This window comes from Girardinichthys multiradiatus, chromosome 9 (genome assembly GCF_021462225.1).
Source record: "Girardinichthys multiradiatus isolate DD_20200921_A chromosome 9, DD_fGirMul_XY1, whole genome shotgun sequence".
Lineage (NCBI taxonomy): Eukaryota > Metazoa > Chordata > Actinopteri > Cyprinodontiformes > Goodeidae > Girardinichthys > Girardinichthys multiradiatus.
The window spans coordinates 18,097,811-18,117,737 of NC_061802.1; the positions used below are offsets into that span (position 1 = coordinate 18,097,811).

The following is a 19,927-nucleotide window of genomic DNA, read 5'->3' on the forward strand; positions in this document are numbered from 1 at the left end:
AGTAACAAATGCATGGACTAGTTTTTCAGCGTCACTCCTGGATAGGATATTTATAATTTTGGCAATGTTCCGGAGGTGAAAGAAAGAAATCCTAGAAACCTGTTTAGTGTGGGATTTAAATGACATGTCCTGGTCAAAAATAACACCAAGGTTTTTTACTTTATTATCAGAGGTCAATTTAATGCCATCCAGGTTAAGTGATTGACTAAGCAGTTTCTTTTTTAAAGACTCCGGTCCAAAGACAACAACTTCTGTCTTGTCTGAATTTAGAAGCAAAAAATTTAACGTCATCCAAGTTTTTATGTCTTCAAGACATGCTTGTAGTCTATCTAACTGGTTGGGCTCATCAAGATTTATGGATAAGTAAAGCTGAGTATCATCAGCGTAACAGTGAAACTTTATCCTATGTTACCTGATAATTTGACCTATTGGAAGCATATATATATAGTAAAGAGAATTGGCCCAAGTACTGAACCCTGTGGTACTCCACAATTAACCCTGGAGTTTAAAGATGATTTATCATTTACATGAACAAACTGGAATCTGTCAGACAGATAAGATTTAAACCAGCCTAGCGCTGTTCCCCTGATCCCTATAGCATATTCCAGCCTTTCTAAGAGAATTTTGTGATCGACTGTATCAAATGCAGCACTGAGATCTAACAGAACCAGAACAGACACAAGTCCATTTTCTGAGGCCATAAGAATATCATTAGTGACTTTCAGCAGAGCTGTTTCAGTGCTATGATGAGCTCTGAAACCTGACTGAAACTCTACAAACAGGTCATTGCTGTGTAAATGCTCACACATTTGATTAGCAACAATTTTCTCAAGAATTTTAGATAAGAACAGAAGATTGGATATAGGTCTGTACTTTTTCAAGTCATCTCGATCAAGCGAAGGTTTCTTAAGTAAAGGTTTAATTACAGCTAACTTAAAAGCCTGTGTTACATATCCATTTACTAAAGATAGATTAATCATATCTAAAATGGGGCTGGTAATCAGAGGGAACACTTCCTTAAATCATTTGGTTGGGATTGGGTCTAACATACAAGTTGAAGGTTTAGATGAAGCTAATATTTCTGATAACTCAGGAAGCTCCAGAGGATCAAAACAGTCCAAACACAAATCAGGTTCAGCAGTTATTTCCAATGTTGTCTCACTTGCTGAGGATGAAGTAATCATCTTCAGGAGTATGTAAAATATTTTCTTTTTAATAGAATCAATTTTATTTAAGAAGAATCCCATAAAGTCATGACTGCTAAGAGCTAAGGGAATGGATGGCTCAACAGAGCTATGACTCTGTGTAAATTTAGCAACTGTACTAAAGAGAAACCTAGGATTATTCTTGTTCTCTTCTATTAATGATGAGAAATAAGCTGTTCTAGCTTGGCGAAGTGTCTTTTTATACAACAGTAAGCTATTTTTCCAGATGAAGTAGGAATCCTCTAGGTGTGTAGAGCGCCATTTTCTCTCCAATTTTCTAACATTGTGCTTTAAAGTACGCAGCTCTGAATTAAACCAAGGAGCTAGCCTTGGGGGGAACCTGCAGCACAGTATTTTTTTGCTAAATGTTTCTTACGTTTTAACAGTTGAAACAAGTACATAGGAAAAAAAAAACCTGAATCGGATCAAGCAGGAATTGGCAAGTCAGACCTCCAAGAAAGCTGGAAATTGGACAGTAAAAACATGATCTGTGCATCTCTGCAAATAGAAACAGCATTAGCAATTCTAAGGATTTGTTAAAGTTCAAAATTTGAATTGTCTTTTTTTTGTTTGGTTTTATTCCTGAACAGATCACTCAAAATGAAGGAGAGTTTATGATTACATTTCCGTATGGCTACCATGCTGGCTTCAACCACGGCTTCAACTGCGCAGAATCTACAAACTTTGCCACTCTGCGTTGGGTGGACTATGGGAAGAACGCGACCCTGGTAAGACGAGACAGACCAGATTTATACGTTTTTAGCTTGTGTTCAAAGTTTTTGATTTCATAAAAAATTTTTGTGGTCTCAAAAGCTTTTAGAGTGATCTCAAGTTCACTGATTAAATGGGGCAGTAATACGATAGTTTAGATATCTTATTCCCAGTGAATGAAACTATCTTTCCAAAACAGCCTGAAAACGATGAACTGGTTTCCATCAGTCTGGAAAAGTCTGGAATTTGATTTCAGTTTTCAAAGTCTGGATCATCATGGTAAAAGTATGGAAAAAATGTGTTTACCCTATCCCATGGTCTACATCATGTTATTCCCTTGGCCCTTACTTAATTGTGCCCTTCTGTTCTGCGTTCCTTGTATACTTCTGTTTATCCTTCCTTCATTTTTTTCTTCTTTCTGCTGTCTTTTCTTGCTTCCTTCCTCTCTTCCATCCATCCATCCATCCATCCATCCATCCATCCGTTTTTTCCATATGTAAAGCCTGCTTACTGTAAACGTTTGCAATTAAGTATAAAAGTAGAAAGAAGTATCTGGCAGTACTGCTGATATGATGACACTCACAGCTGATTGGCGTGACTCAAAAACCAGTGAGTATTTTCGGAGTTTTGATAACATCCGTGTATTTGAAATTAAGGTCGGCATGTGTAAGGAAAGGTTGACCCTTTGAATACTCGCCGACTTTAAGGAAAATTGATTCTGATGCGATTCAGCAGCTTTCCTTCTCCTAAAGGGATGAAGTCATAGATTATATCGACATATAAAAGCCAGGTCTAGTTCTCTGCTGCACACCATCTGTTCTTGACACCAACTGTACACTTGAATCCTCGCGCTGACGCAAGCTGCCTCTTTACCTGTGGGCTGTTGAGCATGAAATTGACAGGGCATGGGTAGGTTTGTGAAAGGGAGTCCAACTACAATGTCCGCTGGAACAAAGTGCCTCTGCACTCATCTCTTTTCTATATATTCTATACATTTCTAAACACACACACACACATCTTTTGGATGTGTGTGTGTGTTTTCTTTCCCTCTTGCTGTCTTTCTCTCTACTTGGCCGCATGTCAGATTTATGAGTTGCTAGTTTGCAGAAGTACATCTCTCTCCTTTCCTATGCCTTCTCATTTCCAGCCTTCCTACTTTACCCATGTGACCACTTGTAATTTAAGAACCAGTAGTCCAGGCTTCAGTGCTCAGGGGAACATCTGCAGCTCAGTTTGATCAAGAAGAGGGGCTTGTTTCTGCTCTGCTAAACTAGGCTCACAAATGTACAGTGCAGCACACGGAGCCAGAGAAATGTTGAAATGCAGCCAGTCCAGATTTGTTATTTTGCTCAAGTGTGTGCATCCCAAAGAGTTTAGGATCAATGTTCTTAGAGGGGTTCTCGTTAACAAAATAGCAAAAATTTGGAGTAAATTGCTTTTAAGATTTGAGATGGGGGGGCGCCTTTGGACTTTGCTGTCGTTTTTGTACTTTCTGTACAGAACTTGGGTCAGCACTGGAGTTTTTTAAATATTCTATGTAAATAAACTTCGACTTGAAGTGATGTACGGTAGCTCTGTTTAGTTCGCCTACGCTAGTGAGTTGCAAGAACTGAGCCTTTCATTTTCTCCTCTTCTGAACAGCTCCATCTTTCTGTCTTTGGTTCAACCATGTCATCCAACAACTTGTTTGGCTGTCTCGCCTCTGTCCCCCCAACCCCAATTTACCGAGCCCTTTTAATGTCAGCATTGAACAGGACGGTGAGCGATGGGTCGCCATATGAAATTTGTCACCATTTTGGGTCTGCCAGCAGATGACAGAGAAGAAGGAAAAAGCAGGGAGCCTGGCCATGCTTCATGTCCCGCTCTTATTAAATACAGCCTCCTCAACTGCAGATCCATCTGCTTGACTTCCTGAGCGAGCACACACACACTTACAGTCAAAGTAGGCCTGCTGTCAGCACTTTTCACATGCTGCGTTTGCATGTACCTCTGTTCTTTAACAAACGCTGCCTTCTCAACCTTCCAGACTGCACATTAACCATCAACCATTTTATTTTTTACTTTTTATTATGTTTGTGTGTTGCCCTGCGATGGACTGGCGACCTGTCCAGGGTGTACCCCGTCTCTCGCCCATAGATTGCTGGAAATAGGCACCAGCTTCCCCGCGACCCACTATGGAATAAGCGGTAGAAAATGACTGACTGACTGACTGACTTTTTATCATTTGCTACAGTTATTTGACTGTACATCAGATCAACATGTTTATATACACTGCTCAAAAAAATAAAGGGAATACTTAAACAACACAATATAACTCCAAGTAAATCAAACTTCTGTGAAATCAAACTGTCCACTCAGGAAGCAACACTGATTGACAATCAATTTCACAGCTGTTGTACAAATGGAATAGACAACAGGGGGAAATCTTTGGCGATTAGCAAGACACACTCAATAAAGGAGTGGTTCTGCAGGTGGGGACCACAGACCACATCTCAGTATCCATGCTTTCTGGCTGATGTTTTGGTCACTTTTGTGCATGTGCATGTGTCTGCACAAACGGTTAGAAACCAACTCCATGAGGATGGTATGAGGGCCCGACGTCCACAAATGGGGGTTGTGTCCACAGCCCAACACCGTGCAGGACGCTTGGCATTTACCAGTGAACACCAGGGTCGGCAAATTCGCCACTGGCACCCTGTCGCCACTGGCACCCTGGACTCTTCACAGATGAAAGCAGGTTCACACTGAGCACATATGACCGACGTGACAGAGTCCGGAGACACCGTGGAGAGCGATCTGCTGCCTTCAACATCCTTCAGCATGACCGGTTTGGCAGTGGGTCAGTAATGGTGTGGGGTGGCATTTCTTTGGAGGGCCGCACTCCAGGAGTTGGCAGATGCTTTAGTCCAGGTCTGGCAGGAGATCCCTCAGGAGACCATCCACCGTCTCATTAGGAGCATGCCCAGGCGTTGTAGGGACTTTAATTTAGTGTGTGACTCCAAATCCAGGCCTCCACTGGTTAATAAATTTGATTTCCATTGATGATTTTTTGTGTGATTTTGTTGTCAGCATTTTCAGCTTTGTACAGAACAAAGTATTCAATGAGAATATTGCATTCATTCAGATCTAGGATGTGTTATTTGAGTGTTCCCTTTATTTATTTGAGCAGTGTAGTTTATGGTGGTTTTACTACAAAATCTTTTAAAATATTCTTTCATTGTCTAACTTGCAAAAGAAGAAGCGTGAATAGCTTTACTTGAGTAGTTTAATAAACTCTGGACGTTGATTAGTGTGATTGGTTGACACCAGCGCAGCATCGATGGTAAAAATAATCCTTAAGATTGAGGCGGCCGTCTGTCACATGCTGCTGAGTATAAACGCTTTGTCTTCTGAGTTGGCTGGATTTTCAGTGAAAGCCTCTTTTCTGTTCATTCACTGTTTGCTACCACTCCTCAAAAAAGCCCTGATAATGTTTTTTTTTCCCTGTCTGAGAGAGGAGCTGAAATCGTTCTCCCACAACCCAGAGGAAATCGCTTTTTCCTCTCGAGAGTGAACCTCAGTTTACTATAGACTTCAGTTGCAAAGTTGTCTTGGTTGGACGAGATCGCAATTTAATTTAATGGATTTTTTTTTTTTTCTTCTGGCTGGTAAGTGGTAAATGGCCTGTACATGTGTAGCGTTTTATCAAGTACTAGGACTTTACACTACAATCATTAGTGTAGCCATTCATGCACACATTCACACACTGACAGTGGTAGCTGTCCTGGGGCAAACTGACAGAAGTATGGCTGCCACCGGGCCTTCTGACCACCATCAGGATCAAACAACTGAGATGCACGGAGCGGGGGTTCGAATCGGCAACCCACTGGGTCCTGTACCCGGTGGGTTGCCGATTCGAACCCCTATCCATAAAATGTTTTTATCCATCCACCTTTTGGTACAATTACAGCTACATCTTAGGTTGTGTATTTGTATTCAGTCAAGTTGATTCAGGTCTGAACTTTGATTAGGCTATTCTAACTCATGGACCCTGACCACCTTCCCTGTTCCTACTGAACATAAGCATCTCCATATAATAAGATGATGCCATCATCTACTTCCTGACCGAGCTCTGACCCACCTGGAGAAGCCTGAAAGCACGGTGTGGATCATGTTCTTTGATTTCCCCGGTGCTATAAATAGCATCCAGCCTGGGCTTCTGAGCAACAAGCTGGAGCTGTCAGGAGTAGACCACCACCTGTCCCATTGGATACTGGACTTACCCCACTGGCCGCCCACAGTATGTGAGGGACTGTGTCTCTGAAAGGTTGGTCTGCCGAACGGGTGTCCTGCAGGGAACTGTGTTGGCACTGTTCTTCTTCACTCTCTGTACTGCAGACTTTTCATCAACTCCCCTGCCAACTTCAGAAGTTCTGAATACTGAGATTAATGGACTCTTATAAGTACCTGGGTGTCCACCTGAACAATAAACTGATGCTCTTTTAACAAAGCAAAACTGTACCTGTGAAAGAGGCCGAGGGCTTTTGTAGTGCATCGGGTGCTCCTGAAGACCATTTTTGACTCTGGTGGCATCACCCATCTTCTATGGTGTTCTTAATTTTTGTTTTCATATTTCTACCCTTGTGTGAATTTGCATGATTCCATTTAGCTATCACTTTGCTGCTGGTAGACCTGGATTTTCCCACTGAGTAATAGTAAAGGATAAAGGATATTTATATCATGATGCTGCCACCACCATGTTTCACTGGTACCATCACTGATGGTGTGTTCATGGTGATGTGCAGTTTCCATTTTCTGCCTCCCATAGTGATTCACATCTAGGCCAAAAAGTAGAATTTTGGTCCAGTTTGATCAGAGCAACTTCTTCCACATGCTTGCCTTGCCCCTGGCATGGCTTGTGACAAATGTCAAACATTACTTCTTCTGGCTTTCTTTCAACGATGGTGTTCTTTTTGTGGAGTTATAGTTGTCCTGCTATCAGCTTTGCATCTCTGCTGCTCCTCCAGAGTCACTGTGTGCCTCTTCGCTGGTTCTCTGATTAATCCTCTCTTTGCCAGGTCCTGGTTGGTTTGCAGTTGTCATACGCTATCTTTTTTAGATGATTGATTGAAGAGTGCTCCCTAAGATGTTTAAAGATTGTCTGTTCATTGGTCTTTATGATGCTGTTTTTTCACAACAGTTTTCTTTCAGACTTCTGAAACTAGTGAGCTGCACGGTGGCACAGTTGGTAGCACTGTTGCCTTGCAGCAAGAAGGTCCCGGGTTCGATTCCCGGCCTGGGGTCTTTCTGCATGGAGTTTGCATGTTCTCCCTGTGCATGCGTGGGTTCTCACCGGGTACTCCGGCTTCCTCCCACAGTCCAAAGACATGCCTGTTAGGTTAATTGGTCACTCTAAATTGACCTTAGGTGTATGAATGAGTGTGTTCATGGTTGTTTGTGTGTTGCCCTGCGATGGACTGGCGATCTGTCCAGGGTGTACCCTGCCTCTCGCCCATAGACTGCTGGAGATAGGCACCAGCTCCCCCGCGACCCACTATGGAATAAGCGGTAGAAAATGACTGACTGACTGACTTCTGAAACTTTCATACAATTGCTGTATCTATACTGAGATTAAATCACACAAGAGTTGGCTCTATTTACCAATTAGGAGTCTCCTCGAGGACATGGGTTGCACTGAATTTTATGTGCGGGTATCAAGAGTAAAGCAGGGCTGTAGATTTTTGTTTAAAAGCATTTACAACCATGTACCATTTTCCTTTCACTTTTTAGTATTGTTTGTGTTGTTTACCATATAAGACTTCAGTAAAATACATGTGAATAAGATCAAGGAGTATGAATACTTTTTCATGGCACTGTAGCTGCTGAATAAACAGTTTATTTGTATGAGGCCCTACTCTATATGGTCTGTTTTCTGGCCTCAGTGGGTCACTGTAGACAAATTGAGTTTATTGCACTATCATTGAGTTCAAGGGTCTGTTAAAAGGCCTCAGGCTTCCTGTTTGCTTTTGAGTAAACAATTTAGCTCCATTAAGAGTCAAGAGGCTCATTGACATCCTGCTTTGGAACATTTGTATTCCGAAATCTTGAGCATCTTCAGACGTGTTTAGTTCTCAATTAAATATATATTTGTTGGTCCTTGAGAATATTGGCAACGGTTGTTGGGGTTTTTAATAAATAAAAAACCCCAACAAGCTGCCTTTTTATATAAAGAAAAGCAGCACATTTTGGTACACTGGTACTCTCTGAATGTTTCATGATGGTTACAGTCAGCTTCACTGATGCTTAATAACCCCTCGCAGCATTTTCCTCCTGCCGCTCCGGCACTCTCCACCCAATACCATATTTTAATGTTTCCGCCTGTCAAGTGGTGCCGAGATGAGATGTTGCCTGGATATTGTTTTGCTGTGGCTGTTCAAGCTGTTGTGTTTCCCCATAATTGAACATAAGGCTCTGAGTACAGCTCACAGGATGATGGGAGGGGGCGCAGAATGTAATACAGCAAGCAAAGAAAAAAGTAAACATTTTCACCCCCTCCCTCCTTCTCTCCTACTCTCATTTTTATCTGTTTAATCTCTGCTGTTTTATTTGCCGTCTTTTTGGACTTTTCAGTTTTTTCTTCTATTTCAATTTCTTTGGTTTTCTAACATTATATGGCTGCTGCCTTCTTCACTCAGCAGAATGATTCACTGAGCTTCAGTGTTGTCATTGAGGTTTATGGAGACATTTTGAAGTGCGAACAGATGTGTCTGTCACACTTACTTTCTTTATTTCCCATTGAAGTACAGTGCCTTGCAAACACATTGATACCCCATAACCTTTTGTCACATTTTGACATGTTACACCCTCAAACCTCAATATATTGAAATAGTAGTGCATAATTGTAAGTTTGAAGGAAAATGATACAAGGTTTTTAAATTTCTAGATGGAAAACCCCCAAAACTGTCACATCCATTTTAGTTTGCACATCTGTAATTAAAATACAGGGCAATCAATTGCCTTTGCATGTCATCAGGTTGGGATATAGAGTCCACCTCAGGATTATATTATATTATATTTTAGAAAACATTAATGTACAAACAGCATTGTGAAGACCAACAAACACACCAGACAGGCGAGGGAAAATGCAGCAGAGAAGTTTATAGCCGGGTCATTTCTGGCTTTAAATATCTTGGTCCATCATCCTAAAATGAATAAAAGAATGTGGCATAAGTGCAAACCTACCAGGACATGGTTGTCCACCTAAACTGACAGGCTAGGCGAGGAGAGCGTTAATAAGAGAAGAGGCCCATGGTGACTCTGGAGGAGCTGCAGAGATCTACAGCTCAGGTGGGAGAATCTGTCGACAGCTCAACCATTAGTCATGCACAACAAACCATTCATCTGATTCAGGTGTGTTGGAGAAGGGATGCATCTAAAGGTTTCAGGATAGTAGCTCTCAAGGATGGGACTTGGGTAACCCTACTGTATGTTAAACTTAACACATCATTCCCAATGTAGAATTTGGTGGTGGGAGCATCATGATGTAGGGATGCTTTTGTTCAGCAAGGCCAAGGAGCCTGGTCAGGGTTGATGGGAAAATGGATGGAGCAAAATGCAGGGAAGCAGCCAGACTTTGAAAATTAACGTCTACATGCTCTCCATGAAAATAGAATAGATTGAAGTTGGTTGTGATGTGACACAATGTGAAAGTTCAAACGTTCAAGGTGTATGAATACTTTGGCAAGGCACTGCATGTATAGTGATTTACCATCCTGATATTTCAAATTTCTCTTTTTATTCTTCCTTTTGACCTTTTATCTAAAATGTTAAAAGCTGAGAAATCACTAACTACATCTGCTAATTCTATATGATAATACCTTGGATATTGCCTTTCGCTGCTCAAGGCAAGATGCATCAATTTCACCATATTTAATATGATGAAAAGGGAGAAAAGAAGACGGCTGCATATTTTTTGGCTATCACATTTATAATCAAGCTGCACTGGGCTTTCAGACAAACATCTGTAGTTTGACTAAGAACACCAGAGTGACACTGATTCACAGGTTAAGTTTGGGGGAAAAAATAAAGGAGCTTTTTAAATATTTATTACAGAGACTGCATCATTCCTTACCTACAGCGTTTCTCTGCTCTAACAAAATTCTCTCTCTGTGCATTCGCTTTGGTTTTGTTTTGTTTTTTCCTCCAGTGTTCCTGCCGGAAGGACATGGTGAAGATCTCCATGGACGTGTTTGTTCGCTGCCTGCAGCCTGATCGCTACGAGCTATGGAAACAGGGCAAAGATATCACAGTGTTGGACCACCTGAAGGCTACAGAGTTGAGCAGTCCTCAACTGGAGCTCTGGAGGCAGCACAGGGTCACCTACCGGCAAAACCTGCTGCAAAGGTCAGAGGACCAAAAACATATCAAACATGCATGTCACTTTATATATGGAGTTGCATAACTATCTGTTTATATTGCATAATGTTTTAAGAAATAAAATTGTCATCTGCATTTATAATTACCTGTGTTCTCTGCACATCAGAGCAATGCACAAGATGAAGCAGGTTCGTCGCCTAAAGCTTGAGGAGGTAAAAGTGCTGGCGGAAGAGGGAATTGAGCTGAATGCTGCTGAGTACCAGCGTCAGGTGGAGGAGCGCGAGGCTCAGCGCAAGCAGGAAAAGGAGGAGCGTTTAGCCAGGGAAGCTATGTTGACCCTGGAGGCTATGGAACGTGAGGAACAGGAGGCTGCCGAGGCCGCTGCGAAGGCAGCAGACAGTCCTGTGAAAGCAGCACAGACCCCATTTGTAGAAGGTTAGGAGGCTGTAATATTTTAAAATAGAATAAAAATAATGATTAAAATAAAACCAATGGTAGTTTTAAATCCCCAACATTACCTTAAGCCCTGTACATTTCTTAATTGTCTTAACTAGAACAAGAACCTGACATCAAGCCACCGAACTTGATGGAGGAGATCGAGAAGAAAAAGCAGAAAAAACAGAAGAGGATGTCCACCATCCAAGGTCCCATCTCTGGATTTGAACAAGCATTTCAGAAGTTTGCTACATCCAGCAAGAAGAACGTGGACATAATGTCGATGACAAATGAAGACATGAACATGGAAATGAACACTACTCAGGTAAAAACAGTCACACATAAAAATATTGTTCAGTGTGTACCCTGGTTTTTGGGTCATGGTTGAGTACAGGTACGGTATAAAAACAAAGAAATGCAAATTTCTTTGTTTTTATATTTCTTTTAAACAGAAAATAACCTCTTACAGAAACAGGGACAGAAAAAAACACCATGGCTGCTAGTTAGGGGACTTTAAGGTTGGAATACACTTACATCAAGGCAGTATTTGCATATTTTCACTTTGAGGATAAAAAATATTTCCCAGTTTAAAGTAAAATGTGTTAAAGGCCATCTGGCAAACAGAAAGTTTTATTAAGTCTAAAACTGAGAGCTATCCTTCCTATTATAGAAATAGAAATGCAATTATAAAAAAGTTATTTACCTCTAACTTGGACATAACATGCATAACCCTCCACAACTGGAATTTTAAACTGTTTATAAACTTGCTGGGATGATTTTTGAACACTAGGTGACTCTTGTTTTAAAAAAAAAAGTGGTGGGTTAGTGGTTCTCTGAGGAATGATGTTTAATATCAAGGATATATGGAATAAACTGTCTAATAGCTTGCTATAAACATTCTATTATATGATCATGTGGCTTGCCTTTTTCTGCCACACCAATGGAAATCCAAACTGCTCATTGCTGATTAAAAACAGCCTCATGTGTGTCTCCTATTACCTATCACTCTTACATTAATTTGGTGTGGAGTACATTAAATAGTACTTTAATCTATTTGTTTTCTGACAAAAGGCAATAAAAACACATTTGCATTTCCTGGTACTATATTCTTCGTCTGACTTCTACCATTCACAACAAATACACATAGCATTAGAAAACTATTCCAAATAACAGTGGAGATTTCCTCAATAACTTTGTGAAAAACTGACCTAATCTCATTTCAAGAAAGGAATCCTGGAACAGCTTTTAATTAGTTTAGGTGTGATTTTTTATTTCATTTTATTTTTTTATTGAAAATGCAATTTATATATTTATGTTGTTGAATTCAACAAAACTAAAAAGTAAAAGAATATTTTTTATTTTTTAGCAGCTGACCTTCTCCAAAAAGAAAAAGCCAACGGAGGTGAAGAAAAGTCGGCGCCACCCCCTCAGTAAGCCACCCATGCGCTCGCCTCTGTCTATTGTCAAACAAGACCCGACTACTGAGAAAGGTGTGTGATTTTATTTATTTATTTATTTTTCTATTGGAAAAGGACATTTAGTTAAACAGACATGTTCTGGATTTATGTAAACTAAATTTTAAATGTTAACATCTTTAGTCTGAAAGGAACCTTATTACAAAATCTGCAACAAAATTCCTTTTAACAGATTACAATCAGGTTTGAAAAAAAAATGCCATAATGTTTCTGTCCCTCCTGTTATTCATCCATGTAGTTCTCTCCATCAAAGTGTTCAAAGTGAAGAGGACACCATTTTTATTTGTTTTATTGATCTGAGGAAAGAAAAACAAGCTGGACTAAAGTTCCTTGTAGGAATAAATGAAATCAAGATGGCAAAGCTTTTTTTTTCCCTACGCACTTTTCTGACTGACACTTATTGATCCGGGGATCATGACTTCCAATTACCTGCTTTCAAAGTCACTTTAGCTTGTGTAGCCGGGGACCAGACTCGGCCTGTCCTTCAGAGGGAGGGATTCTGGGAATGAATGAGGAGGAGGAGCAGAGGTGGGAAAATGGACAACAGTTTAAGGGGAAATCTTGTGGAAAGATCTGCCTGACTTCTGTCCAGGCCTAAGAAAACAATATGGACCAGTAGCCCAAGGGCTACACTGCAAAATGGATTCTGATGCAGAGAGGCAAATTATTGATGCTTGTGCTGTTTGTGTTCATCACCAATTATATGAGGACTGACTGCAGTGTTGCCTTCGAGCGGCCTGATATATTGTTTCTTTCCAAGGCCACCTTCCAGATATTCTCTAAAAAACATTCTTTATATGCAATTTAATAATGACGTCATTACCAGAAAGAAGCTTTTTTTTTTTTATCATTGCACAGTTTGGGTGAATTACTGGACATTACAGGTTTTTACTCATGCTGTTTGTTTTTGTCCACAGAGCTGTCCTCTCAAATGCCGATGGATAGCAGCATGAAGAAACAGGAACACTTATGGCGGAATAACTCTCCAAACTTTTTGGCCGAGAAGTCGTTCAATGCTGCCGTGGCTGTGCTTGAACCACACTGTGCTGTCTGTTCACTCTTCTGTTCCTACATGAAGGTAGAAACACACTGCTGCATTACAACATTTGGTAGTGTTTTACAGAGGATACATATGATAGGTCAGCCAGTTAATTCATCTTTTCCCCCTTCCATTCAAGCCACAGAAGGATGTTGTCACTGCCAATCTTACCCCTGACCCCTCCATACCTCGACATGGCAGTTCGACTCAGCCACTGGTTCCGGAGATGTGCTTCAGTGTTGGAGCAGTCAACACAGAACCACCACCCACAAACTACCACATCGGGGAGGATGGAACCAGTCTTCTGATCCAGTGTAAATGTTGCGCCATGCAGGTTCATGCCAGTAAGTACTTCGGTCATCAACGAGGACAGCATGCAGTGCCTTGCACAACACAATTTAAATCTGGGTAGGGTAGAACACCCTGAAAGAAGCTGCTTTCACCCCAAACATTATTATTAGCTAATGTAGATGTCAACACATCCCCGATGAAGGAAATTATTTCTGTCAAAGAGTTAACTTCATACTTTAGCTATGTTTGCTCTTTTAAATATTTACAGTGACTCCATGTGGCGAATAAGACTGTTTAAATATAAAGGCCTTATAACCTGGTTGGGTAAAAAAGTTATAAAAATGTCTGGTGGGCAAAATTAAATAAAATCTCGTTTACATCTTTTGATACAACAAAAAACAAGGATTTTACAGCATTTTCAAAACCCTCCATTTTTTTTAGGCCTTAAAAAGTCATTGAAACATCCTGACTTTCTGTACCGGGTCATTAACATGTCTGTATTTGTTTATATCTTAAGTAATGGTAACAAAGATTACTGGATGCTGTAAGACGGCGCTGAAGTTGGGTAACCTGTGTGTAAAAGTACTTGGCCTTACATGCTGGAGTAATAAAACATCAACTTAAGTTGACAGTTATATAACATTTTCTTACGTTATCCTGCAGGATAAATATAATTGATAAGCTTAAGTTAATTTAAGTTCTTTTTCTAATTGATTAAAGTCTTGAATTTAAATAAAATAATGGTATTTTAAAAGGTCTTAAAAAATCTTATATGTAACTTTCTGAAACTTTAAAGTAAGCCTTGAAAAAGTGAGAAAATATCAAAAGAAACATGGTTAATTGAAAAGAATATTGTATATTTTTAATTTTCTTTAACTAATAAATCTTTCTGTTTAAGATAAAGGAAAGGGTGTTTGCTAACTCTTGGTACTGTATATGTGCTGATTAAAAATTAAGTCATATGTTTATTTGCTCGTAAATTAACAAACTCTCCAACTACTATGGAAAAAAAGGTTTTGAATGAATAACGTGAGTTTCTTGAAATAGCTGCTGGGTTGTGTCTGTATCTGCCCAAAGTAAGAAACGCATAAATCACACCAATAACACATGCACACGCAGCCCACAGCACACACATTAACCCTCCTGGGCTCTTATTATCCCTGAAGCTGGAGCACACCTTCAAGGCCAGTTCGTTAGTCATCCCAGGAAGAGCTGCTGACACAGCGCCGCTATTGATAGGAAGACATGAAGCAGAAAGAGCTCCTGTCAAAAATGCCAGTTGTACATCTTCACACCTCCGTTTCTCAGTGTTCTGGATTGAAAATGCAACTAAAGATCATTTAAACGTGTCCCAGTGTTGTATAAACCTGCAGGACAATGGATGCCCAAGCTCAAACTGGGGATTGGAGTGAGAAAATTGGGCCATCTATTAAATGAAAAGTTTAATGTGCAGGTTTGGTGTCTGAACATGATATGTCAGAGAACACGAAGAAAGGTGGATCGGATCCGAGCTGAATAACAGGATGAACATGTCTATAGAAATAAAATTCAAAACTGTCATAAGGGAACTAGTTAAAATTGTCATCTCCTCTCTTACAGGTTGTTATGGTGTGAAGCCAGAGTCTGTGAGGGTATCCTGGACCTGTGCCAGGTGTACAGCAGGAGCCTGGGTGGTGGTGAGTGGACACTACAGTTGATGTTAAAAAACAGAGGGAGAATAATGGATCGTTTCTTTGACTGAGTGATTTCAGGCCGCATCTTTAAGTCAACGCGTCTGTTAGATAAACATCCAGAGAACTGTGTGGTGCTAGAGAAGAATTTGAGTTTCTGTGCCCAAACCTCTTTGTGTTTTTCCAGGAGTGTTGTCTCTGTAACCTGCGTGGAGGAGCGTTGAAAATGACCACAGACAACCGGTGAGTGCTTGAAGACCTTGTAAGGAATGTGAAATGTTAAACCTGATCAGGAAAATGGATTCAAAATGGAATTAAATCAAAACAATCAAACTTTCTCTTCTTAGACGACCTCGTTTTTTTGTGTGTTTTTATATTTTTCTTTGCGGTCTGACTTTATCTTCAGGTGGGTCCACGTCATCTGTGCCATCGGCGTGGCAGAAGCTCGCTTCGTCAACGCCATCGACAGGGAGCCAGTGGATGTCAGTGCTGTCCCAGAAACCCGCAAGAGTTTGGTAAGTGCATTTGAAGATAAATAAGAGATCTGTGCAACTCTCATTCCATAGATTATTATTAAACAGGCAGAGTTCAGTTTTCTTTATATTGCCAACCCTCTCTGGAGAAAGTGAAAACTTTTCTGTGTTTATGCCCGCTATGATGGTTTTCCTGTACGCACATAAAGTCCCCCGGGCCCGTGCTCCTCCAGTCTTTTCCTACTCTGAAGCGGATTGCTTTCTTTCCTGTTCATTGCCTTTGTGTCTGTCACTTTCTCTGTTGCCCTCCTTCCTTTTCTCATGGATTGATAGACTGTTTTTTTTGTGAGAAGTGGGGTAAAACAGACATGCTGAGGGGAATGGCTGAATAATCAGCTGTCATTTCTCACTGCGCCAAATGAACTGCATTGATCTCGTGGGTTCAAGGCAATTTCCTCATCGCTGCCGCATCTTTGAGCACACCTTGTTTCGTTCTTTCCTTTCACTCTGTTTTTTTGGTTTTTTTTGTTGTACAATTCCTGCTTTGCAGTCTCTGCTCTGTGGCGAGTGATTGCAGAGCTTGCTACTACATTATCACAAACGCACAAATAACGTCACCGCTCAGCCGGCTCTTCTCTCTGAATAATCTATCAAAGACAAGCTGGGTGACATTTGCATCGGCGCGCTGTCAAAGCGGGTTTCTTCAGTCTTCTCTTAAAAAGCTTTGAGAAGAAGCTGCGCGCTCTAATGATTCGGATGACTGCTCTGATCAAATGCGAGCATGCACCCGTAGAACCAGTTTATATCACGCTGTGTTCTGCAGTCACCGTGTCACCCTCCTACCCTTAAACATTTGGCTCTCAGGAAACTTGTCATAGTTATGTTGGATTTTGTCAGCCACTCTTATAAGGTGAAATAATTTTTTTCTTGAGTGGACAACATTGGTGTTAGATTTTTCACATTCTGCAATAGTAGTGCAATTTTCTATATACGAAGTTTATTAACATAACTTTTAATTCAATGGCAAAATCTAAAACCATGAAAAAAAGCAACTTATTTTTGTATTAATTATTTTCTTTAATAGTTAATTCTAAAAACCTTTTCATTTTGGCAGGGGCTTGCTGGCAAAAACTGGTTGAATGGACCCACCCGCCTTTTACTTTTACAAAACTAATTAGGTTCCCTGTTACTCAGATCAACATGTTCTACAGGTTATAGAAAGATGCAGAAGGTGAAAATAATATATATATATATAAAGTATATTTATTAGTAAAGGCAGTATTAATACAAATATTGATTTGTCATTTATTCTGACAAGAATAAATGTCGGAAACTGCTTCAAACTGATGCTGAAATATATTTCTGTTTAAAAAAAAAAAAAATGAGCATGTTCAAATGGTTGGGGTTAAAGACTGTAATAAAAATGCTGGAACCCTCTCTGATTGAGCAGAGGTCTTAGGTGCATGTATGCCTTTGCTAATTACACAAATATTTAATCCATTGGATTAGAGTGGAGAGCAGGGTCTTCTTGCACTCCCCGTCCTTCCTTCCTTCATTCCGTCTTTGTGTCCGTTCTTTCTACCTTCTTTCATTCCTGTTTCTGATATTTGCAGTTTCTATTCAGAACTCCTTTAGAAATTCCTAGCATAATCGCATGGTGAACTTTACTATATTACATTTTAAAATGAACATCAAAGTCTGAGAACTCTGCAAAGTTTAGATTGGAAAAGTCTGCAGTTTTCACATTTACCGAGTGTAGGAACCCTAAAAGCTGCTTATGATTTGAACTCATAACCAACTGCAATATAATGTTACAGGCAATCTATCTGGGAGCCTTACCATCAGAAAACATTGCTGTCGGCCATTAGACTCGAGACATGACTTGACAGAAATCACATGAAGTCAATAGAACACACAAACAGTTCAAATAGTTGATTTTTATTAAGTATATGCATAACTTTGTTTGCAGCAAGAGTCAGCAGTTAACTTTTAAAGAGACATATAGTGAACTGTCTTATTTGCTGACTTAATATGAACATTCAGCAGTGAGTTGGAAGACAATTAATGTTGTTGCTGAGTTCTGCGGTTTGCTTTTATGTCACCATCGCCCTGATGTTTCATCAGTGGAAAACTCAGGTAGCTGGTAGCAATCATAGAAGGGGGTATACAGTCAGGCCTGCACAGCAACAGAAATGAAATATTGACATGATAATAAAAAAGTGTATTCCAGCATTGATTGGCTCTGTTCTCCAGCTGCTCAGTCATTTTTATTTTTTATTTATTTTTAATGGAGGGGCTATATAAAATAGGGGACCAAGAAAGGGATTTCAAAAGACAGAATGTGTCAGATGCTAGATGGCTTCAGTTGATCCAAGTTAATTCAGTTATAATTGGTGATTAATTATCATATGGCAAAGCTGCTGATGTGATGCTTCTTCTGTTTAAGTGGAAGCATTGTAATATTGGTTAGCTGGCCTAAAAATACAAAAGGCCATCAGTGCTGCTTCTCTTTTGCTCATTATTTAACATATTAGTAATTTAATCCGGGCGATTTCCTCTGGTTGGAGAGATGTTGTTGATGTTGAAGACAAGCTGAAGTTTCTGTGTGTACCTTTTTGTCTTTGCAGAAGTGTGTGTTCTGCCACACAACCAATCCCAGTCTGAACCGCGGCGCTTGCATACAGTGCACGCATGACAACTGCGCCACCTCTTTCCATGTCACGTGCGCCCAGATAGCCGGTGTAGTGATGAAGCCTGCAGACTGGCCCTACGTGGTGTCCGTCACATGCCACAAGCATAAAAAGGGGATCCAGAAGGTAATCAAGGCTGAAGAAGATGAGGCTGTTAAAGCGTTAGTGGTTTTAACCCATCTGAATGTTTTTTGTGATATAATTTTAAAAACTTGATGTTAATCAGAGGGAATTTAAAGAGTTTCATTAGTATTTTTCCCTTGTTATTTTTTGCTTGTTATCAATGATGTTTCCAGGTCTTTTTTTGATTATTTTGAAATTCTTCTATACAGTTTTGCTAATACCCTAAATTTCCTATAAATGGATAAGTAGGCATTTTTAGGTCCGTTTTGAAAGCAGTGCTTTGATAATGTTTCAATTTACATTAAATATTACGACCAGCTCTCTTTACTGTTATCTGACCAGGATCCTGGTATTTAGCTTCGTGCTTCAGTGACGCAACATGATTACTAATTGTAGAATAATCCCAACATTGTTCCTGAATCCCAGGCCTGACCCCTCTTGTGTTCTTCTTGAAGCCTCGCACAGCACCTAAAGCTGCTCCTCAGGGTCCAGAGCTGGGCTTGAAGGTGATTGGGCGCAACAGTGACGGCTGGTACTACCACTGCACCATCATCGGCCTGGCAACACAGACGTTCTACGAGGTCAACTTTGAAGAGGGCTCATACTGTGACAACGTGCACCCAGAGAATATAGCGGTGAGTGTTTTCACCATCGGGGTTTCTATCCAGTCTGGAATTTGTTTTCAGTATTTTCTGGCTCTGGATGAATGAGTATGGGGGGGGGGGGGGTATTTGCAGACTTTTATTTACCATCTCATTGTCTTAAAGTTGTGTCATTCCTTCAGTCCATCTTTCTTTGTACTCTTGTGCATCCATTGTTCATCCAATCCTTCCTAGTATACCTTAATGTCTGTCTTTCGTTGTTTATTTATTCTTCCATCCATTATTCCGTCACGTTTCTTCTCTTTGCTGTTTTATATTTTGCAATGAACATAAGACCGACACTGCATGGCGGTCCAGCTGGTAGAAATGTTGCCATTCAGCAAGAAGAGAGCAAACCCTGGTCTGGAGCTTGCATGTTCTCCACGTGCAACTTTGGGTTCTCTCCAGGTCCTCAGACATCCAGTCATGACTGTTAGGTTAATTGGTCTCTCTAAACAGCTTTAGGTATGAGTGTGTGCATGTATGGTTGTCTGTCCTGTGTGTCTCTGTTGTTGCTATGTGACGAACTAGCACCTTTCCAGGGTGTACCTTGCCTCTTGTCCAACAGAGATATGCACCAGAACCCACCACGACCCTGCAGGTGGGAAAAGTCTGGAACATTTACATGAAAAATGTTGGGGAACACTTCACCATTAATCCAAGCAGCTACTCTTATGGTTATAGTCGGTATGGTGTTTTCATTTCAAGGCCTACATGTATATCGTAGCGACTGATGTATGGTTTGTAGGCTTAAAATATAGAAAATGCATTCCCCTTTATAAATATAGATATCCTTTTAAAATGTTCTGTTAAATGATG

The 19,927-nt window shown here is 40.3% G+C and overlaps 1 protein-coding gene across 3 annotated transcripts in view; it reads left to right on the forward strand.

Annotated features, from left to right (window-relative positions):
- kdm4b (lysine (K)-specific demethylase 4B) overlaps positions 1-19,927 on the forward strand; it is a 61,001-nt gene that overhangs the window by 27,985 nt on the left and 13,089 nt on the right. For 2 of the 3 annotated variants that reach the window (XM_047375298.1, XM_047375296.1), the window contains exons 8-19: positions 1,796-1,933; positions 10,102-10,298; positions 10,438-10,706; positions 10,826-11,031; positions 12,073-12,196; positions 13,099-13,259; positions 13,360-13,564; positions 15,111-15,187; positions 15,369-15,424; positions 15,588-15,696; positions 18,282-18,470; positions 18,923-19,102. In XM_047375298.1, the coding sequence (XP_047231254.1) occupies positions 1,796-1,933; positions 10,102-10,298; positions 10,438-10,706; positions 10,826-11,031; positions 12,073-12,196; positions 13,099-13,259; positions 13,360-13,564; positions 15,111-15,187; positions 15,369-15,424; positions 15,588-15,696; positions 18,282-18,470; positions 18,923-19,102 (1,911 nt within the window). The remainder of the gene's footprint in view (positions 1-1,795; positions 1,934-10,101; positions 10,299-10,437; positions 10,707-10,825; positions 11,032-12,072; positions 12,197-13,098; positions 13,260-13,359; positions 13,565-15,110; positions 15,188-15,368; positions 15,425-15,587; positions 15,697-18,281; positions 18,471-18,922; positions 19,103-19,927) is intronic. The other variant, XM_047375297.1, reaches the window with a different exon arrangement.